The sequence below is a fragment of the Ips typographus genome, unplaced genomic scaffold (genome assembly GCF_016097725.1).
Source record: "Ips typographus isolate SLU unplaced genomic scaffold, UJ_Ityp_2.0 IpsContig35_part1, whole genome shotgun sequence".
NCBI classification, from domain to species: domain Eukaryota; kingdom Metazoa; phylum Arthropoda; class Insecta; order Coleoptera; family Curculionidae; genus Ips; species Ips typographus.
In genome coordinates, this window is record NW_028098574.1 from 284,756 (window position 1) to 310,545 (window position 25,790).

The 25,790-nt window shown below is 33.1% G+C and overlaps 3 protein-coding genes across 8 annotated transcripts; 2 read left to right on the forward strand and 1 right to left on the reverse strand.

The window, feature by feature from the left end:
• The first annotated feature begins 1,806 nt into the window (after window positions 1-1,806).
• On the forward strand, window positions 1,807-13,923 carry nab (NGFI-A-binding protein homolog). Of its 3 annotated transcripts, XM_081995007.1 has the most exons (10): window positions 2,062-2,528; window positions 9,629-9,799; window positions 10,032-10,293; window positions 10,370-10,639; window positions 10,699-10,872; window positions 10,986-11,166; window positions 12,549-12,619; window positions 12,684-12,765; window positions 12,875-12,913; window positions 13,143-13,923. In XM_081995007.1, the coding sequence occupies exons 1-10, from the start codon at window positions 2,264-2,266 to the stop codon at window positions 13,317-13,319; spliced, it is 1,692 nt and encodes a 563-aa protein (XP_081851133.1). In that variant the 5' UTR covers window positions 2,062-2,263; the 3' UTR covers window positions 13,320-13,923. The 3 variants fall into 3 exon arrangements, 1 of the variants encoding a protein (XP_081851133.1); XR_014181187.1 differs by lacking the exons at window positions 12,875-12,913; window positions 13,143-13,923 and having other exon boundaries at window positions 1,807-2,528; window positions 10,986-11,985; window positions 12,684-12,736; XR_014181188.1 differs by lacking the exons at window positions 12,684-12,765; window positions 12,875-12,913; window positions 13,143-13,923 and having other exon boundaries at window positions 1,807-2,528; window positions 10,986-11,455; window positions 12,549-12,608.
• LOC145739715 (venom protease-like) lies at window positions 13,835-18,411 on the reverse strand. Of its 2 annotated transcripts, none has more exons than XM_081995012.1 (8): window positions 18,279-18,411; window positions 16,029-16,243; window positions 15,864-15,975; window positions 15,670-15,808; window positions 15,457-15,620; window positions 15,296-15,397; window positions 14,337-14,495; window positions 13,835-14,124 (listed from the first exon to the last, which is right to left on the reverse strand). In XM_081995012.1, coding segments are annotated over exons 1-8 (1,053 nt in total). In that variant the 5' UTR covers window positions 18,280-18,411; the 3' UTR covers window positions 13,835-13,963. The 2 variants fall into 2 exon arrangements, with proteins under 2 accessions (XP_081851138.1, XP_081851137.1); XM_081995011.1 differs by lacking the exon at window positions 18,279-18,411 and adding an exon at window positions 17,152-17,338.
• A 114-nt stretch (window positions 18,412-18,525) lies between these two features.
• On the forward strand, window positions 18,526-24,262 carry Drat (Death resistor Adh domain containing target). Of its 3 annotated transcripts, none has more exons than XM_081995009.1 (5): window positions 18,526-18,674; window positions 22,364-22,673; window positions 22,739-23,127; window positions 23,189-23,336; window positions 23,706-24,262. In XM_081995009.1, the coding sequence occupies exons 2-5, from the start codon at window positions 22,374-22,376 to the stop codon at window positions 23,973-23,975; spliced, it is 1,107 nt and encodes a 368-aa protein (XP_081851135.1). In that variant the 5' UTR covers window positions 18,526-18,674; window positions 22,364-22,373; the 3' UTR covers window positions 23,976-24,262. The 3 variants fall into 3 exon arrangements, with proteins under 3 accessions (XP_081851135.1, XP_081851136.1, XP_081851134.1); XM_081995010.1 differs by lacking the exon at window positions 18,526-18,674 and adding an exon at window positions 19,968-20,460; XM_081995008.1 differs by lacking the exon at window positions 18,526-18,674 and adding an exon at window positions 21,342-21,727.
• Window positions 24,263-25,790: the final 1,528 nt, after the last annotated feature.

The following is a 25,790-nucleotide window of genomic DNA, read 5'->3' on the forward strand; positions in this document are numbered from 1 at the left end:
GTTTTTCCCTCCTACCCATCTCTACAACATAATACATAGCAAAATAGCAAGAGATGGCGAAAATACCATGTTTTGCATAGACCGTAGGCAATCGTAGGTTAGGCCATTGTCATACAAAAAGGCAAAAAATCGATATGTAATATGTAACGACGCATGCGACATTGGTCGAGCGAACTCAAGAATACGGCCCCAGAAACTTTTAGTTTACAATTTTCAGTTGAACTGGCTCACAAAAGAGGGCGCTGTACAGCTCAGTATAATACAGTCAGTATAATACAGTGGCTTTACAGTATAATATATGAGGTTTAAATTAATTAGTTAGGTGCTGTAAGTAGTAGACAAACGGATCCAAAGTTTACAGAATATGATATTCTGTACACTTTGACGTATCTAAATAAATTGGTATATCTTATAGTTATACATGGTTATACTGATCTGCATTTCTCAAAAACATATTAATAGTATATTATGTTACTAGGCGTACAAAGAGGCACGGTAGGGCCGTTGATAAGTTCGTATATGGTTTGAAATGACAGCTGTCATATAATAATTATAACAACGTTATCTAAGACATACGCTTTTTGTGACAATTGCCATCTATAGGCGACCTGACCATAACAATTATTGAACACCCGTTACTATTTTTTGGTCAAATTAAAATTTTGCCAAATTACGTTATCGTGACGTCAAAAACGCTCTGCTCGCTCCATGGAGCTTGAAAACGAATGCGGCCAATATAGCCGTCCGTATATTGTTTACGTTGATTTTGATCACAAATTTAGCCCTGGCACCTTCAGGAAAACTGTAATTTCTGAATAAGAACATGAAAGGATTGCATTGTAGAGCCAATGTAGAGCAAAGTAAGTGTTCATCTGATTTTTTCTAAATGCAACACTTTTGTCTGGACATTATTTTTTAATCAATTTTTGTACTAGTAACGTAGCCTTTCTATGCCGGCAGTACAGGTCAATAATAAGCATATTTTAGACCGCTTGAAACAAAAAATAAATAATTGACTCTAAAATAAAGTTGCCTAAGAAATTATCTACATGGCCATAAAAGCTTTTTGATCAAGAGGTTTGCCTTCTCCCAAAATAATTTCCTCTGCATACAATTTACATCATGCATATGAAAACGTAAACGTTTTAACCAAACGATAAAAAAAAACATTCGCAAACTGTCCGCTACCCTATAGGTATGTATATAACTGGTCCTTGATTAATTCAAAAAGTTTTAAGATATATAACCCCTTAAGTTTTCCTAACGTTTTTTTCCAAGCGTTATAAGTATTATAGTAAAGGTGAATTAATTACCATTAATGTTCAGGCCAAAGATGAGGTTTTTCCGTTCCATACCAGAGGGTGAGAATGAACGTTACAAACCTAGTATCAAAAGTTAAATTTTGTACGAAATGTACAAGTGCCATTTATTTGAATTATACTGAGGGAAGGGTACTATATCACATAAAGTAAGTGTACACAGTACACTGTACACAAAAAGTGATAGTGCTAAAAGGGTTTTCAATCATATATAGTTACTCAATCAAGTGTAAACATGTTATCAAGAATAATATTGCCGGAACTATACCGGCGCCAAGAGCCAAAATTACGGATTCTAAAACTTAACGCGGCTTATGACAGGTACTAGTTTGATTTACATACTTATAAAATGTTGTAAAATGCAACAAAACTTTGAGTTCCACGCGTTATGATTTTCTTCTCGCAACTTTACCGAATACCATTTCCTTTCCATTGTTATATTGGAAAAAAATCATTACTTTAAGTTGGTGGTTATAGGACATTTTTTTCATATTTCTCAGGTAACTTTTTTCGTTAAACCGGTTTATTTTTTTTTAATTGGATTAAAACCGTTACTGTAACGAACTTTAAAGCTGGAGATGTTCGTATCCAAAATCGTCTAGAGTAGGATGGGCTAACAAAACCACCCCTTATAGAGCTAGCAAAAATTAGTGAGAGTGGGTCAGAGAAATTAGACGGCAAATAGCCAAATAATCGCAAGGCTTTTGAGCTTCCGCCTATAATGTACTATATACTATACACCCCTTTCTCTACAAAGATCGTAGACGTAGTGGGGGAACCGAGGCGAAGGTTTGCTTGGCGCACACATCGGACAGGGAAAATAAAACAAAATCGCTCGCTACTGCAGTGAACTGAGAACTGACACCAGTAGAAAACTACCTTTTCATGCGAGAACTTTTTATTTTTATGAAACGACCCATGCAGTTTTATCCTATGTAAAAGCAATGGATCAACCCCCAAACTCAAATTGCACTCAAACTTCCAGCAGCAATTCCGGAGAGGATGACCGACATTCCAACAATAGTGCTGAGGCTCTAAATCCTCCAGTTTCTACTTCTTCGACTATATCAGGATTTAGTGTCAGTGTTGCTTGTTCTAGTGCTAGACAGTCTCCTAAGGTGTTGCCTTCCCAAGTTTTACTACCCTTAAGAAACTCGATTTCTCCATCGGTGCCACGCAAAATCATGGGAAAAAATCATAACAACACAGGTAAGTTTTTTCAATTTTTTCGCAATTGTTGTTTAATTTATTTGCATTTACGAATCGATATAATGTTTATAATCACCGACTCACATTCTCGCTCCGAATTTCATTCAAATTTACGTTATTGAGATTTCTGCGCACCATGTGACTGTGGATAAAATAACTTCATTACATTAAAAGTTATGTTAATAAGATTTTATTTTTATGTATGGTGTGATCGGGCTTAAACGTTACGTTAATATGACAAAAAATATTGATTTGATGGTCCTTGGGGGTGATAATGTAACAAATGGACACTCAACCTTTTGAAGTTCAGGTCAAGGACGATTTATGGGTTTTTTTCTATGAAGAGTTGTATTGTTAATATCATCATATTCATATTCTTAATATTAGTAGGCCTTTCCGCAAACTTGAATGGGCATCCGGTTCTTTTAAATTAATGTTAGTATACCAGATGATTGGTGTATGAACAGGTTACGTTTACGTTTTAGAGAATTATACCTCTTTTACAACGAACGTTAACATAAGAAACACATAAACATAAACAAAAGGTAATTTTTTTTCAAATCCTTATTTATGTTTCTTTTGCAATACCTACATAAGGAAAAGTGGCTTTTATCGTAAACAAATATGAACCTTTCAGATAGAAATGCCGCTTTGACTCACGTATTCCAAGTAATCATAACATAGATAAAGTTTGAAAAAAAATTCCTATGTTATGTGCATTGCGAAAGAGGCATTATATTGGAAAGTTTGTAAGTACACTCGACGTACACAGATTTGCCTAACTAGAATAAAGATGTATATTATATTATACAGTTGATTCCCAATTTTTTATGTTCTAATAAATTAAACCAATCGAGAAAAAACAGAATGACGGCGAATACTTCAAGGGCGTCTAAAAAATGCGAAAAACAACAAAAACTCGAGTAATTTATTTGTTACGCAACGGAGAATATTTAATTTTAATACATAAAAAAAGTGTGCACGCTGTTAACAGTTTAGTTCGGCAAAAAATCTACTGGTACATTAATGATTTTAGATCTATTTGTACCCACAAAATTAAAGTTATTATATACAGCGTGACCCATTGTGAAAGTGTTAGAATCGATGTTGTTGAACAAGTAAGATACAGGAGTACTGGTTAAGATGTTAATGTACAGGGTGATTGATTCAATTTTGACCACCCCCAAGTTCCGTTTTTTTGATTTTAGTAAAAAAACTAGTTAGTAGCAACTTAGTTATAGATATTTAGGTCTACTTTTACTCTTAGATAAACAGTTATTATACAGGGTTTCCCAAATTTTAGTAACTAAATTAACCCTTAACCACATAGTCGAGGAAACATTATTAAAGTAACAGATGCTGCTGCGGAAAAAGTTTACGTTTTTTGATAAAATCAAAATTAAAGAAGTTAAAGGGGTGGTCAAAATTCAATCAATCACCCCGTACTAGACTCCTAAACTAAAATTCTAAGTTGAGATTACTGGTTGAGAGTTGGTTTGGAAATCCTCGCGGCTACGATTTAAACAGTAAAAAGAGAGATGGACTGAAGTGGTCTAAGCTGACTTAAGTAAAATTAAGTGTAATAAAATATGGACTAAGCCTGATAACATAATAAGCGGGGGGAATATAACAAAAGACACACAACAATTTTACAATTCTGCAGGCAGTACAATGTTTCTTTTGTATGGTAAAAAATGTACAACTAAGTTAGTTTTCTAGATGCAGTTCATATTAAGACATTCGCTCTCAATGTAGAGTGTAGGGCAACTGTAGACACTAAATATCTACGTATAAACCTAGCATAAGAAACGCTGGTCTAGAGCTCTGCTAAAGTCAACCATACTACTCGTAATTTTCTTTCTTATAACTGGAGTCTTCATTTTAGTTACTTTCTATATAAACATTTTCTTTCTATCGATTTTCTTGGCTCGATTCTTTTATCAAAGGTACAAATTATGAAAAGCAATTTCGTTATTGGCAAGTAAGCTTCTATTATTTTATTTATTTAGTAAAGAATATTTTGTTTGGAATAATACAAATTAGAAAGAAAAAGTATCACCAATATGGCGTGGCTGTCGTATATGTTTTTAACTTGTTTAGTTCTTTTAACCGCTTTCATATTCATCCCATACATTTATACTTAGGTCTGTGAAAAGAATCCATTATTTTCACGTTTCCAACGACTCTGTGTAGATCGATTGTGGACAACTTTTTGCGGCGAGTAGTTTTTTTCGACAAAGAATGCCGAGTTCAATTTCGGTAGCGCAGCAGAGCAGCGGTAAAATCGATAATTTAGTTTTTTCTTGAGTCTCAGGTCTGCTCGAAAAATTTTTCAGATAAAAACTAGTCCGCGGCGAGTTTGTTGGGTATCGACAAAAAAAAAACGTCTGATAAAAACTTTCCAGACAGTTTTTCATGTAGCGCCAGGTTTAGTCGATTTCATATCGAGACGTTCTCCGGGTACACTCAGACGAAAAAGTTATACTTAATGTATGTTGTAGTCCCGTCAACTAAAACTTGATTCTTTTTGTATACACTTGTATAATGTTCTTGTTCACAAATTTTATAAACAGTTGTAGTTATGCAGTTGCTGCAGAATGGCTCATTGACTCTCTTATCTGTTGGAAAAGAACATGTTTGTACAAAAGTTGTTACGCATACCGCACAAGATGAAAGAAATATAGAGGAATAACCTACAGTCTACAGTTGACAATAACAAAAAAAAGACAAATAAAAAATAAATAAAATTCAAGTTAGACTTGTTTCTGATGTGTAGAGTAGGTACTATTATAGTAAACTACATGCCCAATCGATTTCGGGAGGCTATAAAATTAAAATGCGTTGCCGCTTTTTGATCCAAAAAAGTTATTATGTAGGTATGCTAATATTTTGTTGTTATGAAAAATGTGTGGGTCAAATTATTTAAAATTGATAATATATCCTTTGAGCGAATAAATCATTTATTCTATTATAGTTGATGGAGAGTTTAAATTTTGAAATATTTAACATTTTTTCTGAAAACTGTTTTTTGTTTTATAGGATATGAGTGTTTTTATAGATAGAGAACTTTATTTTTACTATTTATTAATTTTTGAAACAAATGACTCGTCCCACATAGCAAAATTGTATGCCAGTGTATGAAAGTATATTCCCAATACGTGCCTGGCATATTACTTTGTCCCTTTAGTTCATGTGCCAGGCATGTTTCTCAGGAATCTAAAAATAACATTGATGTAGGCGGAAATTTCAAATTTATATTTTTTTTTGTAATTTCAGTAATTTTTGTTTGATTTACGCGTTGTAACCTTCTTGTGCTTGAATTAGCTCAACGGCTGAAAAAAAAAAAAGTATAAGGTTTTAAAATAAGACATTCATATTTTACTTTTTTTATATCCATTTATATCTTCTCATTTAATCATTCAGTTTGAAATAGTGTGTTATATCTTGTAAAAATTTTACGAAACTGTTTTCAGTTTATAATAAACTATACTATAGAGACCAGTTTTCACTTCTCAGACACCCCTGGCATATACTTATTGGAATATTTAAAAAGTTAAATTTGTACAGCAGCCGGGTATATGCCATATGCCAGGCATATTCTCAAATTCATATGCGGCTAGTCATATGCCTGGCATGTATTTTTCACATGAATATACTTTATTTGTTATGTGGGGTACAAAAAATTCCGTACAAAAACGTAATAATCTTTTATGAAGAGTTATATATTTAATGAAAACCTGGTTCAACAAAAATATGAAATAATTTTTTTTTTAACTGATCGGACTAATTTCCAACATACGTTCATTTTCATATGACAACTCAAATAATGACTTCTGTCATTTGCTTTGCAAAGTAGGTTACTACAAATACAGTACATGTTAATGATACAGTGTTTAGAATAAGTGGAGAAGTGTTTAGATAAGTACAGAAAGTAACCATATAATATAAAAAAACAAGTCTAAATCATGGCTGCCAGTAGAAAGAAGTACATCCAGAACCCAAAAATAGTTCTATAGACGGATAAGGCGGGTTTAGCATTGTCGTATTTTAGCGATGCCCTAGACTTTTGTACATCGACGTTTTCATTGGGTGTAAAAGACAAGGGGTGGTTCCATCACCCCACGGAGGCCCCACTACCATTCTAACAATATCCATTGTAACTGCAACCCTCGCGTTCAGGTAGTACATAGGGCATGGTTTTTTGCATGGGGTTTAAAAAAATCAACCCTTCCAAACTAGACGTTCGGTCACTTTGAATAATCACTATATGTAAATCTTTAATATGGGAATATTTTTTTTTATAGGGTCGGTCTTAAGAAAATGTTTTTTTTTTGAGCTACGGAGATACCGACACTGTGAGAAAAGTTTTTGTCCTAAATTTTTTTTAATTAGGAAAAGTTACTTCCTTGTTTTTTTTTTGCTAGCTTCGTATTTGAATGGGACCGATGGAATCAAAGGATTATGGTATTCTTAAACTTCCTTATCTATTTTCGACTTTTTTTAAACTTACATTCAGTGTGTTGGGAAATAATTATCGTCTATAAATAATTTTAGTTATAGCATAAGCCTCTATTAGAATTAAAATTTTATTTAAAATCATTTGACGGATCTGAGCGCAAATTTGAAATACTTATCTACCAAAAATAAAAATCTCTTCTATTTTTCTTTCTTATAATAGAAAATATTGGATTATATTGGGAAGTTTTTTTTTGCTTTGTTGTGCATAATTTTAGGATAAATTAGTGGTTTTTGTCATTTATAAACATGTATAGACCCAGTAGGAAAAATCCTTTAAGACGTGACCCAGCCTTGCATAGAAGCCCTTAAAAAATACTAAATAAAAAAGTTAATCAAAAGTTTCGCGTGTGAACTAAAGAAAAAATCACTTATGTCAGCCTGTTTAATATGCAAGAACACGAAATGTCAACAGACCATTGAATATGCGGATAGTAAAAAGCGCCCACGAAAAAACACCAGGTACATCTTTGAAGGCTCTTTGTTTTTTTTTCTTGCAGGTTTCTGACCCTTTTCTCACGGACTAACGAGGTATTCTAAGCACTTTTTTCTACAGTAAAGAGAAAAAACTTAACACACAATTTTAATTATGCTAGAACGGGACCCGGTATAAAAAGTGCACAGGTAGAAATCTGGACCTTAGTTGCGACCAAACGAATCGAGTAATAGCGTTTATATTGGGTCGTGTGTAAACGAACGTAAAAGGGTGCGGGTTCTTTTATACTCGTATATAATCCTTCTTCTTCTGCTTGGCTAATCTGTTTTCTTCTTAAAATTTGTTTATCTAATTCATTTAGACAAACTTAATTGAAAAAAAAAACTAATTGGGACACAAGCAATCAACCGTGATTTTTTGGAAAATAGTGTTCTATAAACCTATATAGGGCCAATTACACCGATATATTTAAGGGCACCTAAGACTAGGTTTTAATTTGTCTATGACATTTTGCATATGATCTGTCACAGTCAAATCACAACTACAAACACCCAACAAAGGTACTTTCGGTATTTCCTTTATGAAAAATTAGAAAAGGACCTTTAAATACTGGTTATTATATTTATTATTATTTTAACTTTGGGTTTCAGAATTGAACCTTTCCTTTGTTTATTTTAAAATGGCAGTTTAATGTTTCAATATTAGGTGCATACTTCAAGTTTTGTTATTGTGGAGATTGGGGAGTTTTATTAGTTAATCGAAAAGTACAAATAATATAACGAAAATTGACTTTTGAGTGAATGCCTAGTTTCAAAAAAGAGGAGTCAAGGGAATAAACTGTCTACCTCTACAGTGTGTCCCAAATTGCTTCTACATGTATTGGGATCTCGAAAACGGTAAGAGTCGGTTAAATGGGGAAAGTTTTAGAGAATTTTATGTAAAACTTATTTCCGATTTCCAAATTAAATTATCTTTCTCCGTTTTCCGGAAAATTGGGAAAACGTTAGAGGCTGCATTTTAAACACTCTTTAACAAAGCCAAAGAAAGTTTTGAAGCTAAGACATTATTAAGGCACTTTTTTACGTAGAACATCATTCACTGTAGCTCTTACGGTTACAGAGATCCCAATACATGTAGAACCAATTTGGGACACACTGTATATGTCTCTCAGCAATGCATTATTTTTATTTTCCAAAGAAAAGGCACAAGGTGCCACCCTAAGTTCACTTGCATCACTTGCTTCAAATCTACTGAAGGAATGAACATATTTAAGTATATGGGGATATACAGTAAAGGAAAAATAACACGTAAACAATTGGACTGGACAAAAAAAAAACTACCATGTACATACTTTCACCGGCAAAAATGCGTATTAGCGATCCATTAAATTGGCTTTTTCACCGGACTGTACCTAAGTATAGCCGCCTGATGGCAAGACTTTTTTTGACACTATTAACCTGATCTTGCTTATGTTTTTACGAGATCCTTCGGTACTACTTTAGACAATAATCACATTTTTCTTCTTTGTACCATGAAATGATATTATAAAAGCTATTGCACCAAAATTATTAAAAATAATAATGGAAAATTACTTAAATATAAAAAACAGAAACCAGAAATAATCGAGCTTTTACTCTAAAAAGCCGACAAAGGTTCGAAAAAAATTGTTTACTGCCAATAAGTTAGCTACGTATACGTACTGGTAGTATAACATTTTATTATATTCCAATCAAGATTATAAGATAATTTTTTAATTTATTGGTTATTATTTTCTTAATATTCACATTAACTGGGATGCGATTTAAATCATATAGGCAAATAAAATCCCAGACAACCACTCAAATAAAAACTTGAAACGAAGGGTTTTTTTCCTTTTAATATCCTTCTAATCAATACTCTCCACCGTCTGGGATTTATTTATAAAAACATGAGAGGCAACGTTAGTCCAACTCCAACATAGAGTAAAAGGTCGTTGCTAAAAATACTTTCTTGAAAGTACATACATATATGAAGGTTGATTTTGCTCCTTAATTTGGGATGGGTTAAACATGTTGATGCAATTTAAATTAATTTTTTGCTCAAGTAGAATGAACTTCAAAACATAATGCAATTCGTTTCCGATCTGTACTCTGTATGTTGACTTTTTTAGTGTTTCCAACATCATTTCCCAATAACTTAGCTGAATTACAACTATACAGGGTAATGCAAAATGCGTCCCTTTTGTTGTACTATGACACGTTATTGGAAATGGGCGGCGATGATGTTCAGCAATTGTGTGACGCCGGCGAAGACGAATTTCTAGAAATTATGTCGCTAGTTGGTAAGTCTTATTTAGTTTACTAAAACTTAGAGCGCCCATCAAAGTCAAATTCAATGGAAAACATATATACTGCATTGCAATAATAACTGTTTAAATTGGTTACCGCAGCCAGGAATGATTACAGTCATTAATGAACTAATTTATATCTTTATAAATTTGCATTAATTTTTTTCTTTCATCAGTTAATTTATTTTACATTAGACAATAAAACGGTATTTATTATTTTGTATAGGCATGGCTTCAAAGCCGCTCCACGTAAGAAGGTTGCAAAAATCATTGCAGGAATGGGTAACTAACCCAATCAAATTCAAAATACCACTAGTTCCTGGAGAAGATTTTGAAATCGAGTTGTCCAGCCCAAGAGTAACTAGTAACCATGTATTTTATTCCGCTGATAGTGGAGATAATAGCAGGACGTTGTACTCGCCCTCTCCAGCTGAAATGTGTGCCTTACCTCCTGTAGTTAGTCCTAGTTTGAATATAAATAACAAAAGGTGAATAAAAATAAATATTAACATCAATGATGATCATTGATCAAGAAACAGCTATGTAAAATTACATTTGTTACAGGCCTTACTCCCCTTTAGACCCAACTTGTCCTCCGTCAAGTAGTTCAAGTCCTGGTGGAAACGCTATAGGTTCTCCTTGTTTAATGGAAAGTCAAATAGTTAAATTAGCCGCCGCTGCAGAAAGACTGAGTAAACAGTTACCAAACTTAGAACCAAAACCCCAAAATGCCAAAAAAAAGGTGTGTAAAGAACTGGAACTCGTTATGTCCATGCCAGAAAATGATCCTAGAAGGATGGATGAAATCAGAAGATACGCTGCCATTTATGGAAGGTACGGGAGATGCAGAGTTAGAAAAATATTTCAAAAATGTACATCTATCAATTAACTAGATTTGACTGTAAAAGGAAACCGGAAAAACCTTTAACCTTACATGAAGTGTCAGTGAATGAAGCAGCAGCCCAAATTTGTAGGTTTGTACCAGCATTGTTGACTCGGAGGGACGAATTGTTTCCTTTGGCAAGGCAAGTGGTGAAGGACTCCGGTTGTTACTACTCCAAAACACAGTAAGTTACTATATCATTTCTAAATTAATATGAAGTTATCTTTTCTAAATATTACTTTGTTTAGTTCCATTAAAACACAAGACTCAAGTTGACTTGCTGATTTGATTCCACAGATTATCTGCAGTATACATGAACAAGCAGTCAAATATGGGCATAAGTCATGAAAGGAACGACCATGTGGATAGTAACCCGCCCAGTAGGATACAAAGTAGATTTCAAACAGAGGCAGACAGTCATCATCAAAATAAAAGAATAAAAATTGAGCCGACCTCTGACAATGATGAACAGCGTCAGGTCAGGCAGCTATCAAGGCACAGTAAACACTATTTGCAGCACACGCAGCCTCACGCTTATATCGATTTAGACAGCTAATTATGTTGGGTGGCGCTTTTTTGGAAATAATTGTCAAATATTAATATGTTTTGCAATTATTTTCTACGCTTATCTACACTACTGCATTTCACGCTTATGCTTTTATAATAGGTAAAGCAGGATTAACTCTTTAGACTTTAGAAGCTGTAAAGTAAAAATAGCAATTATCACATTGAATCATTTCAACTTGATAGCTAAATGGTTAATTTTGGTAAGTAAAGATAAGGTAAGTTTTTATTGTGATGCGGTGCAATTTATTTTTCATTTAGTAGGTGATATCATTATATCCATATTTCTAAACATTATTTATTGTGATATGTTGAAGTATTGTAAAAAAATAACAAAGTTAAGTATGAAACTTTCTAGTCGACATAAAATTAAGTCTTGAGATTTTGTAACAAAATTTATTAGGGTAAGCAAAAAATGCATTAAAAAGTGATTTGTTTTGAGTAATTTAAAAAGGTGCGAGTTGCAAACCAATCATGAAAATAACTTAGTATTGGCACATCATTTAAAAAAATAGTCATGTTTTTTTCTTAAAAAGTGCTTTAAAAATCTTGGTTCAATAATGTTCTTTTCAAGCTTAAGTCTACAGTTTCAGCATCAAGCCACAGAATGCTTTATCTAACATTAGTAATATACAGGATGCATTAAAAAATTTAATTTTGTATTTCTATAATTAAAAACTAGAGGTGTATGTTTATGTGTTTAGCAGGATAGGCAGCCAGGATATGCCCGAAGGTAAGTTTCTTTTTATTTCAGTTGCCTACGCTTTTTGCATGTATTCCCGTGAAGATTAGCATTTGTTAGTTTGGGGTTGAGACTATAGTTCATTTCAGAGTGATCAGTGATCAGTATAAACCCGATAAACCAGTTGATCAAGTCAAACCGAGCAATGATTTAAAAAAATACTTTTGGTTGCACAGATGACATTTTTTAAACAGTTTTATAGATGCTCGAAACTATAACTTGATGTTGGAAAACTTTATTTTCTATTTAATCAATTGAAGAAGTACACGTTTTGAGATGATTATTTTAATTTTCAGTAAAATAACTAAAACCTATATCATACTTCTAAAGTTTTGTTTTTTCATCTTGACCAATGTATATATGTATATTTTTTGAAATAAAAAAATGTAAAGTTTAAATATATAAATTAATAATTAGGTTCGTCTTCACTGTTTCTATTTTGTTTTCTTTATAGAAATTTTAGCAACGTAGGATAATAGGAAAACTAAAACAAATAATTCCAAAATATCACGAAACAGACAAAATTATAATCGCTTTATTTCTTTCTCTTTTAGGATTACGACGAGGTACTAGCAGTGCGACATTCATTACATTCCCTGTTTCAGAAAAATCATCAAGCTTTGAGGTTAGGTGGTAATAGTAATAATAACTTGTATGTATTATACGTAATGTGATTTTTGGAATTATAGAGAAGGCTATAGGACGTCTTTAGGAGTAGAACTCGAAGAGTCTGATTCTCAGTTTACGTATAGTAATTCCAGCTCACCTAAGGTAAATATAACAGTAGTTTAATATTTTTATTATTTTTTATTAATAAAAAAACATCTACTAGTATCCAATGTGCATTACTAAAAAAAGGGTAATTTTAAATATCTATAAGTTTCAGGGACAAGAACAAGGGCCCGCTTCTATTGGTAATGTAAGTACAAATAATTTATTCGCGTATTTACACGCAATGTCAATTTTGTATTCTCATAATTAATTTATTAGACATCACCCTGTAATATTCTACTTACAAATATACAGGATAATATAGGTATATATGTGGTTTCTTATTTTCTGTCTAAATTTACATGAGTTTTATACGGATATATATATGATTTATTTAACGGTCACTATTTAGAATTGAGTCCTGCTTATTTTCATAGAAAAAAGTTGAAGATACCGTTGTTGAAATTGATTATGAAGCCACGCCAAAGGTTCAAGTAATAGCAGCAAGTGGGGACAATATTATAGCTGTTGCCAATCCAGCCTTAGCTATGTCTGTAGCTATTCATCCTTTACCTCATTCTTCCACAATGGAGAGAAGACAAGATGAAGACTAGATTGTGTATTTTCTAATTAAGTTACCTACCAATGTACATCTGGTTTCCTAAAACAGATATGTTTCTTCCAGTGTCAAAAACATTTCAGTCAACATGTTATGTTAAAAGGTTAGTGTCTTTAACCGGTAATATCATCGCTTTTGTTAATTTTACTATTACTAACTTGTGACATGTAAGAGAGACATTAAACTACATACAAGCATCCAAGCATTCTCAATGTGTGTAATCTATAATTTTTTGATGTAAATAAGTCGGTTCCAAAATATAAAACCACTATACTTCCTCAAGTGCCATAGCGAACCTATTGTTAGCTGTAAGATTGTATTGCATGTGGATCTAACAAAATATTAAAATGCAAGTAAGTAGATACTAATAATTTGCTAATAACAGCAATCCGAGAAGCGCATAATTTGGAACGAACTCAATAAGCTTTATTGTTCATGCGTTTCAGCAAGTTTGTACTTGCAACATACAAGCTATGCAAGTGTGTATTTTCGTGTGTTAAATTAAAAAAATTCTATTCAAATGAGCAGTTATATATTATTCATTAATTTTGTAATTTATTTTATTACAAACCACTTTAAATAAAATAGTGTCATATTTATTTATTGAAAATGTATTATTAGTTTTCCTGTCACACATATTTAATCAATATTCTGGTTTATCCAGTTTAAAAAACTTGTCACTCTGGTGTATACTCCAGGAAATTGAGGTTCGGCACAACGAAAGCCATAGGAGACTACACCTATTTGGAAAAACTCGATTCGCTTTTCTGCCCGATTTATTACGCCATGCATAAGAGGACCTAAAAAAAATCGTAAGCGGCATGATTGTGGAAGATGCGGATGTGACAGTTGGGAGAATCAATCACACTTTTTCATAAATTGTCGTTGTTTGAATGACCCAAAATTATAGTATTTAGAAAAGAAAATTGTATACACACGGAATTGGTGAAATTAATGTCGGTCTCGTTTGTCATTTTTCATAAATATTTGTGCGTTTTACTGACTGACCTACCTCCTGAATCACCCTTGCAAGCATCTTTCTCTCCTTGAGCGTGTCCGGCACAAAGAATTGTGTCATCTATGATACTCTTATTTCTATAAGCGACTTCACATTTACTGTTATCTATAACGGGAATAGTTGCATATTGCAATATTGAACTTGAAGGTCCGTCTGTAATAAACAGTGTTATATATTATCGGGTAATGCCAAGTGTGCACGGTGAATAACACAGGGTGGTTCAGTAAAAAGCGTATGCTACGTGCAATTATTATTGATCCTTTGTGAACCGGTTTCGGCCCTTAGGCCACCATCAGCACTCAAATTCGTCAAATCAAGGCCGATCCATCGGAGACTACCACGCAATCAGCCACAGACCAAATGTCCGGGCGGAAGGACAGAACTCAAGACGCCCACAATTATCACAATACATCACTTAGTCTAAGATTACACCTCTAATGTAAGACTTATGTATAGGCTAGTTAAAATTTTTAAAAAGGGGGTTCAAGGGTTTAAACTGTTTTGGGAGGTAATTATTAAAAAATGATTAACTAACGACCTAAGGGACGGTTTAGGAAAAATTTTAAATCAAAAACGTCCGACCCTGGTCAAACTTTTTAATAATTACTTCCCGAAGAAGTTTTAACCCTTGAACCCTTTTTTAAAAATGTTAACTAGCCTATACATAAGTGTTACATTAGAGGTGTAATCTTAAACTAAGTGTTATTGTGTTAGGTGTTGTGCCTCCAGCCCGGACATGTGGTCTGTGGCTGATTGCGTGGCGGTCTCCGGTGAATCGGCCTTGATCTGACGAATTTGAGTGCTGATGCTGGCCTAAAGGGCCGAAACCGGTTCACAAAGGATCAATAAATATTTGCACGTAGCATACGTTTTTTACTGAACCTTCCAGCAGTGTTATATATTATATACTAATAATTATTGTTAGGCAAAAGGTTATTGGAATAAATACTAACTGAAATATATGGACCCCCATCCAGCTACAAAAGGTTGTTTTCCGACATAGGACATAGTCTGTTTTTCTCTTTCCCAAGGTAGGCATACCGGCCAAGCGCTATCTGTAAGTTAACTGTAACTCAACTCGAACAGAAGAACACGAAAGTGAAATTCTTAGTACTTAGATCTTCAATGCTTCTGGCAAGAGTTAATATAGCAATATCGTTAATAAACTTAGTAGCGCTGTAATTCTCGTGAATTTTTGTTTTTGCAATGGGAATGTCAGTTGGATTGGCCCCGTCAGCATCGTCGTACAAATCTAACTCACCAACTCTAGCTATATACCTACGAACAATATATATTTTTTAAGTATAAAGTAATAATTTAGACATACAAATCTCTTCTATTAGCGACACAGTGAGCAGCAGTCAAAACGTGTCTATATGTAATTAAAGTTCCTCCGCACAACCACTTAGGTTGATTAGGGTTATTGGCGTTTCGATATCCCAATGCCACCAGAAAAGGAAATTCTCCTGTATTAACATAACTATTAGAAGAGAAATTCAAATTAATATCATAGGGACTGACCCAGTTTGGCAGGAACACCTCCAACCACTCTTGGAAAACTTGCGTTACTAATTCCGCATTGAGGTGGTAACAGAAAGCTATATTCAGTGTTTACTGTCTTCTCATCTACTGGCTGAAATTCTAAGGTTATGAATCTGTGTTTACACACACCTTAAAAAAAACTACATCAATGGTATGAATAGTCCTGGTGTCTTGTTGAGGACAACACACATATGGTGTCGACCCAATAAACCCGCATGAAGATCGTCGCAAATAATCCCGCTCCTCTTGGGTGATTCCAGAAGGTTTCCTTATCAAATTAAGAAAGATTTTGCAATTATATATACTCAGGCATGTTCCACTTTGCCCAATCGGTGTGTTACAGGACGATCCTTCCTCCACTGAAAATATGCGTCATGTAAAAATAAGTAAGTATGTATTTAATTATGCAAAGCAAAGTAAATCATCAGCCGTACGATCGTCATTTGAACGCTTATTTATCTATGGTCTTGAATAAAATACGTAATAAATTGAGATGACTGGTCTATATGTTTCACAATAATAATCTTTTTCTATTTTCTATTCGTCTTATTATTAAATGACATACATTTAACTATGATAAAGTTCAGCAGCACAAAAACATGCCGAGACACAACAGATATCATATCGGAAAGAAGTCAAAATTAAAAGTTTTGCAATTTTAATGGAAAAAACTGGGGATTACCAATTTCCTAGTTAAAAGACAATTATAGCAATTAAAATAGCGATAACCTTCGCAGAAACGAAAACATATAAAACACAATTGAATGCTGTATTGAAATTCTACCGTCAGTTCCATCCATGATAAGAAGAGAGAAAAAACTATTGCAGTTCAATGATAAAGACAAAGATGAAGCATAACTGGGTCGGTATGCCAAAACCGATGTCACGTCATTTGACAGTTAATTACAAGACTTTAATCAAACTTCCTGATGAAGTGGTTACGTCGAATTGTTGAATGATGTCTCAAGCAAAAAATAGCTTTCTCCTCTTATCATTGGATGTCTCTGTATAATACCATGAATGTATGATGAACTAACTATATTAGCTTTTTATGTATAATAAAATCTCTTTCGTTCCATGCTGTATATATACATCAATTTTAACGATAAATTTTAAGTTAAACCAAATGTGGATTGGTACTTTTCTTGATAAGTAAATAGGTATGTACTTATGTATTGAGCTTTGGCCGGTTCGAGAATAAATTACACTTATTAACATCTATTTCCTACTTGATACAGCTGAAACTCTGGAAGCTAATAAAATTTACCTTGCGAGTATACCGTGCACCCACACATCAAAAGTAAGACAAAATATTGTATTAACACATGCATTTTTCTTTCAGTTCACTGATAAACACTAAATTATATTAAAACTGACTTTCCAAACTGTAGGCAACACTACTTAAGGACTTATCTCGTGTACTGATGCGGCTTCTCGCGAACTATCGTATCGTATAATTATTACTTATTTGCTTGCAGTGATTAATAAATGTAAAATTGCGTATATGTATGACGTAGTCCACAACCATGGTCAGTAAAGAAGGTCAGTTGAATATTCGTTAAAAGGTCTTCTGCTTTGTTAAAGGTTTTATTTTACTCTCCGTCTCTCCACTTTTATAATTACTCTAGTCGATATTTCGAAAAAAAATTATCTTGAACCCAATAACTTTTTGTTTAAAAACTGTTTATTGCCCTTAGTTGCGGAAAAAATGTTTCACGTCGTTTTAATACACAAACTTGAGTCACGTATTCTACATCCAAAAGTATCTTTAGTTTACTATAAAACTATAGTTTACTTAATATTTACAGGTACAGGACCTAAATGTACAATTTAAAAATATGAAAGATAATCGACTTTCCAATGGAAGACGAAATAAGTGTTTGTTCTTTGTCGGTGATAAGAGAGGAACAATACACCAATCCCAATATCCTGGTTTACATTATTTACAAAAATTCTACGAAGACCAGCGTTGTATAAATCAAAATTTTTATTATCTACATACAAAGCTTGCATAATAATTGCATGCTAAATAAAAGATTTGTATGGAATTTTGAGATAGCAGTTTATACTGTAAATTCAGCATACCTAATACTCATAATAAAACGTAAAATAAGTACTTTAACAAGTTTTCAAAATGCATTGAAATCTCGAACTATCTTTCTATGCACTAAAATAAAACTGGAATCGTAATGGTGCTAAGATTTAAAAAAACGAATTTATTTTCAGAGCTTTTTCATTTCATTTTGAGAAAGTCTACAGGGAACACACGTATTGAGCACTTAGCAAATGTGCCAACGATATAGTCACCAATAAAACCAGAAAAGTAAAATAATTGTAAAAGCTTCAAAATACATTTATACACAAATCCATATTTTATTTGAACATAAAACTTACTTTAAGTTGGTGTTTCATACTGCCTCAAACTGGTATAAAAGCTGAATAAAGTAAGTAAGTAATTTTTGTTACGTAGGTACCTAATATCTTTGAAGAGTGATGTGAAATGAAGAAGTCATGTATCTATCCATACTTATAACATTATAAAATATAATATATTGTTGAACTATAGATAATCTAAATTATACATATACAACTGTGATAACAGGTACATAGCAACGCGCAAAAGCTTAAGTATGCGGTGTGCGCACGCTTCGGATGCGCTTTAGAAAAAGGGTGTGAAAGCTCGCGTCTTTGACTTTGGTTAGTCCTTCAATAGAAATCAAAACCCAAGAAGAGTGTTAAGCTTGAGCATAAAATAATCCGACCGTCTTTGTCGTTTGATGGAAACCAGCTGTACGTATATTTTCACATCTTACACGTCGTTATTCGCACTCTTGACTTTATTTATGGATTCGACATTTTGTTCTTTATATAGGTATATCTGTTGGTTACTGGTTTAGATTTTTATTATTTTTTGCACACGTAGTTTTACAAAGCACGTAATATGTATGCTAACTATATAGTTTTACAGATTCAGTTATAGATTAGGACAAAAGTCCGTCATCTGAAAATCCTATCTGCACACCTCTAATTGCAAATGAATGAAGTAGAAACAATAAAAGTAAAATCCATATCAATTTTACGTAGTAGTTGCCAAAACAACAAAAAGTTCACTAAAAATAGTAACAGAGTAGTTTAATAGTAATGAAATATTTTGGATATAATAATTTTTCAACGCAAATCTACTAAAAACAGTATTGTATATAGGGGTTCTACCATCCATATCTCATCAACAATAACATTGAATGGAAGTAAAAGAAAGTCATTACGTTACGTCAACTAAATATGATTAAAACTACAAAAGCAAGCGACGACAAAAATCGATCATTAAAGTTGTTTGTAGGTTTTCAACCAATCAAAGTTTTTATAGATCATCCAAGTCTAGCGTGCTTGAAAAATGTCAGGTAGTTTTTGTTTATACCTTTTAAGTAAATTGACATACTAAATACGGACTTTTACAATCAGCATGTTATCATTTACAAGAGGAAGCTGATATAGGTATGTTTTGTTCAGTAAAAGTAAATAATAGATTACAATAAAGGTGTTGTTTAATTTCTCATTTCAACTGTTACCCTTAGGCTGCTATTTTATTTAATTTGAATATACAAGTATAATATTATACAATAATACAATATTATACCTATATTTCAGGTTTCGCCACTCTTATTTTATTCTAATAGGTGCATGTTTTCTATATGTACAGTTATATACATTTTAAAAGTCTTCATAAAATCAACAATAAGAAGAAACAAGTTGGAAACTGACACACGGTTAAAGTCTCATATAGGGTAGAGAGTATTGTATTTTTTTTTTATAGGGGTCATACCCCGTCCTTTTACTTTTGCTGTTTCTTTACGTAAAAAAGTTGACCATATTCCTAAAAGTACAGCAATCGGCAGTATATCGGCTGATGCACCTCATCAGAGAGTTTGACGTTTTGAAAATGCATTCGTATTGCGTAGCGATTAGTTGCAGGCTATCGCGCTCTCGTTCTCACACGCGCCTTTTCAACGAACGCAGATATAATACAAAGACGACCTTCTTGATCTCGGCTTTGCCAGATTGCCAGTTGACAGTTTGCTGTTTTTGTTGTGATAGAAAAATTGTATACTAAGATAAAAAAACAACTTCATTATTCTTCTTATTTTAATAGGCATTATTTATTGAGCAGTTAATAGTTAATTCGTGCGTTGGTGTGTATCTGTGTACACATAATAATATTACTTATTATTGTGGTGTTTAAGACTAAGTTGTGGTTATGTTAATGAACATGGCTTTAGGTAAACAAAGCCTGCAGCAGCTTGTCCCTGCTTTAATATCGTTTTTTGAACCTGAACGAGATCACCGTACCGAGGTTTTTTTATCCTTTTGGCTGCTGGGAGAGAAGTAAAATTATTGCATTAGAGTTTTTTGTTTATCAACAGTATTTTTAGTGAATAGCCAAAGCACTTGGACTGTTCCCACAGTGAGCCTTATATCCCAGAAAGTAAAGCCATGCATTTCGTTGAGTTCACCTAAAATAGATTTATATAGGCAGTCCCAACTAATTGAATCTCAATATATGAGATGTATGAACAAAGTAAGTGGTTTTATTTATTTTATGCCCAGTTCATTAATGTGTTGGTGACACTTTTTTGAAGAAGAACTCATAATCATGGAAAATATTTATCAAACGTTAAAAAATAAAGAAGTCTTTGTTGGTGGATGAAAATTATTGTCAAAGTGCTTCACAAAGTTGTCAAAATATGTATGTAATTAATTACATAAATAGTATAATAAATTATTAGGTCGTAGCTTTTTAATACAATATTAAATTGAAATAACTACTTTGATTTTGCTTTTAGAGGCACAACATATAGTTTTAGCAATTTTCAAAAGGATTAGGGAATAAACCTCCATATTGACTGATATTGTTATTAAAATATTTCTGTTAAAAAACTGTGTCAACTTCTATATAAAAAATAAATAAATACAAAATTGATGTAAAGTTCAGGTTTTAATGATAAAAAAAAAACATCTGGCAACGTGGTGCGTTAAACGTCAGTGCCGTAGTGCCGAGCCTAGAGGCGTTTTTATGTTGGTCCATAATTCCCGCAGAAACGTACAGAAAATGTTTAAGCAGGTCGAAGTAAACATTTATCTTATGTTGTAACAACACAATTCCTTTGTGCGAGTGCAATCCTTGTATGAAACATAAAAACACATTTGGTTGTTTAGTTGAAACAAATACTGTGGCTTAGTCGATTACACAAAATACTCAAAATATTTAATAAGTAGGTACACGAAATATGAATACTGTCCACAGTTCACACAACATCGCTTTTTATTTACTGTTTCTGTTTTATAACACTGCCACCTCGCAATATTTGTTGAGTTGCCATACCAACATAATTCTTTTCGAAATCTGAATAGAAATGTGCATAATGACAGTAATTATCATAGAATTCTCTGATACAAAATATAAAAAAATCTTAGTCGGACGCATATAAACCAAATATAAACAGCATTTAAGGGGTTATTGCACCGTCGTACTTTAAGCCAAGTTTAAGTTTACTCGTTCTCTCACAATCAAAATTTAAGTCGGGTCACAAGCAACAACAAAAAAGCAAAACCTGGCAACACTGCCATGGAAATACAAGTAGTACTGTTAGTAAATATACTATACATACATCATATACCGTCACGGCATTAACACGTGCAAATCCTGTAAATATAGGCGCTAAGCGGCGCTCCCAGCGAGGCATTAAGGAAAGCTTTGTTGTTAAATTGTATTCATTTTGTTTTTATGTGATGTTGACTGAGAGTGCTTTGATTGATTTCAACAGCAGTATATCTGATTCTGATAGGTAAGGATTCATTTTTTATCTTGACGATCAACACAACAGTGTGTCAGGGTTGACAACTGGCTACTCATCATGTAAAATCTTCATTTTTTTTATCGATTTGCATTAATTTTTCTTTGTCTTCTCGTCTAATACGACAATAGAATGCTGGCCAAGAAAATCAGCAAGCAAAAAATTTAAATGTGTGTGTCTAAACGTATGTTTTGGCTGTCTGTTTGCTTTGCAAAGACAAGCCATGAATAAAAAATGATTAAAGCAGCAATCCAAGCAACGTATCACTTTTCAAGTTTTGAAATAACATTTGAACCACCAAAATGTGGTGGAAGCTACCAATATGTAAACCCAAAGTCTAGGAGTCGTACCCGCACTCGCATTCGGTTTTTTTCTATGAGTGCGAGAGTCCACCAATATGTCATTGGAAAGTGATACGTGTGATTTAAGATGTACTTACAGTTTTGACTTCTTTCGACCAATATTGGTCACAAGTAATGTAGGAATTATTTATACATTTGGGAATTATCGCCAATACGAAAAATTTAAGATTGCTCTCTGATTTGAAATTTTTTTTATATACCTAAGTTAGCAATGCCTCCATTTATTTTAAACAAATATTTTATTATTATATTTTTTTTTGTGCAGCTCAGACAAAATGGATAAACTGTGCCGTCAAGTGTCCATAGAATCACCAGGGCCTGTCATAAAAGACTGTGTGTTCAGTTTTGAAGTTCCGGTTCCAGATGTGCCTCCAAAAGGTGCCAGAATAAGGGTTGTTTGTGCTGGGGCTTGTTACCGCATGCGCACTCGCAGTGCTTCAACTTCTAGTGTGTCATCAGTTGAAGACCCCAGTTACTCTCCTGCTCATCATGGTGTAAGAGATGGGGCTATTTTTCCTGGCTACGAAGTAGCTGGTGTAGTTGACGCGTTAGGTTCGGAAGTTACTCCTTCAGATGTGAGTTTTTTGCTTAATTGTCGTATAGTGTCTAAGAGAATCTGATTAAAAAAAATATTTTTTAGGAAATTAAAATTGGAGGTCGCGTAGTATTGTATCCTTACGATGGTATACCCCACGGCTATGCCGAATACATCGTAGTACCGTCAATCGATTATTTGGTTTCTCTGCCTGATAATCTCCCACTCGGGGTTGCTGCAATGCTTCCCACTGGGGCTCTTTTGGCTAAAAAGGCGGTCTTGTCAGCACATAAGCATGTCCTAAATTTATTCGAAGACCGATCAGCCGAATATGTCGTACGCATTTTGATTGTGGGAACTGGTGGTCTTGCCCTCTGGGCATTACGCATTGCCCAGCATCATTTTAAGGCTCCTGAGTATGTCGATAGAGTAAAAATTACTGTCGCTACTTTGAAAGACGAGGGTCTAGTACGGACTGCCACTGAACTAAAACGGTAACACCAAATTATGTTTAACTTTGGCTATCAACTGATTTTAACACATTTTACATTACAGAGTAAACATAGTTCAGTGGAATGAAGATTTATACGAAAAACAACTAATTGAACGGACTAAAAATGCCTGCAATGGACTTGTGGATATTGTAATTGACTTTGGAACAACTTCCAGATCTTTGCACAGATCATTGCAGTGTCTTAATTCTGTAAGAAATGACTATGCAGATGTTTAATAAAACGCAGCAATAGTTAGTGGGTGAACCCAAAGGTTATTTTATATACAAAATACGAATGTCTACTGGCCTAAAATAAGTATTACAATTATTAAAGTCGCAAATGAGTGGCTTATCTGAATAGTTTAGTGGCCAGGAAAAATCTATCCTAACCTTTTTTTCTTTTGAAAATCACTAAAATTGCAGTATTTTTATCTTTTCTGTTTCGTATCTGAAGTAGAATTCAAAATTTTGCTGACCTATATATTTATAAAATTACCTGAGCAATCAATCTAAATATTGCCGCTTTTTTGAAGCACCTCGCAAACAACTAATGAGAAATTGACTTTAACTGATTTTTAGGGTGGGGTTGTTTTGGTCAGTGAAGAAGTAGCTGAACGTCTTCTTCCTAAATTTTCTCGATTAATCCAGCAGTCAAATCAAAAAATCGAAGCTGTGGCAAATGGATCAATAGAGCAACTCAAAGAATTGGTCAAAAATGTTGCTTCAGGTGACATTGTTCCTCCTCCCCACACAGAGTTTTCAGCCGATGAAGCTTCGAGAGTAGTAGAGAAACTTTGCCATTCCGAAATACCTGGTAGAGCTATATTACGCTTTCATGATATACAATAAGTTACATTTAAGTACACAGTATTAGATTAAATATCAGGGATGTATGTATTGTAATTCACTTTATTCTTTATTTATTATTTCAACTTAAGTATTATAATTTTTTATTAGTATTTCTTTGTTGTGCTTTTAAGTGCTATAAGTTATAATAGTTATTTGTTATTCAAGACCTAATTAGATGAATTAAGTATTACTGTAAGTATCTGCTAGTCTATCTTTAAATTGACTTGCCTGTTGCCGTACATGAGTACAAGTTATCTAGTGAAAATAAATAAATAGTAATTAGATTCCTTTTTAATATCATTGTACTTCGTAACTCTTTTGTATATAAATGCATTCATTATTGCAAAAAAAAATAAAATTACAATAACTGACATTAAAAGTGTTTTTGATACATTATTATCCTCAAAACCTACTGGTATGTAAATATAATAATTAGGAGTTTGTTCATTACAGGAAATTTAAATTATTACATTTCTCTGGCTTCCAGTTCCTAGTTCCTGCGACGGATTAAGTAATTTAATAATTCTTAATTTATTTACTAATAATATAATTTATTAATTAAGTAATAAAAAAGTCTCCAACAGAAAGAAAAGATTCATAACTTTTCTAACGTTGGCTAAAAGCAGTAAGACGATTTTTTCTTAACAAAACCTTACAATGTAATGTTGTGGTCAGGGCAAATTTACTTTAATAACGTAAATAAACAATAAATAATAATTTAAGTCGTAACAATATACATACCTAACCTATACATATGTACATCAGGGTGGGCCAAATTGGACGTATTTAAATGGGAAGTGCTCTTATTAATTTAAATACGTCCAATTTGGCCCACTCTGTATAGGGTGTTTTTTAATGATTGCGAAGAAATCTTTATTTAGATAATTTACAACCCTTTTGATAGCAACTTCACAAAATCTTACTTAAATCAAAACTAAACATAATCGCACAGTTTTTTGTTCTTTTATAATGCTAGCCAAATTTTACATCCTTCTATACGCAAAAATTAAGATGGAATCAATAAGTATGACATTATTTTTTTTGCGATTTTGTTCATTATAAAAATTGGTAGCACAATGATTATCATTTGTTTTTCATAATGGCCGCGTCATTTTCCAAGGCCAACTATAACAAAACTACCTAAATAATACCTTCATCATTGAAAAGGATTTTTTAAGCGCTTTCTAAAAATGCAAGAATTCAAGATGGCGGCCGTAAGAATTTACAAAGTTATCATCCATATCTCGGAAACCAATAACGATAGATTTTTTCTAATAACGTCATCGTGCTCTACGTAAAAAAGTGCCTTAATAATGCCTTAGTTTCAAAACTCTCCTTGGTTTTGTTAAAGAGATGTAAGCAATTGTTTAAAATGCAGCCTCTGATGCTTTCTCAATTTTCCGGAAAACGAAGAAAGATCATTTAATTTGCAAACCGGAAATAAGTTTTAGATAAAATTTTCTAAAACTTTCCCTATTTAACCGACTCTGTAGCTCTTACGGTTACCGAGATCCGAATACCGAATACATGTAGAACCAATTTAGGACACACTGTATAGCAAACTGGCATTATTTTTCGATTAGAATTGATGATTCAAATTGTTTGCAATCATTAGAAAACACCCTGTATAAGTAATATTACGTAGGTACACTAGTTCAACACCCGCATGGCTTTGTTGCGCTGCATCTAGGGTGAAGTATATAATATTGAGTGCGCATCCCTTGAATCAATTTTTAAACTTTACACCCATAGAGAAGTGAGAAGTGTGATGACCTTCTTCAAGTATTGCCACATTTCATGGATCGGCAGAGTCTG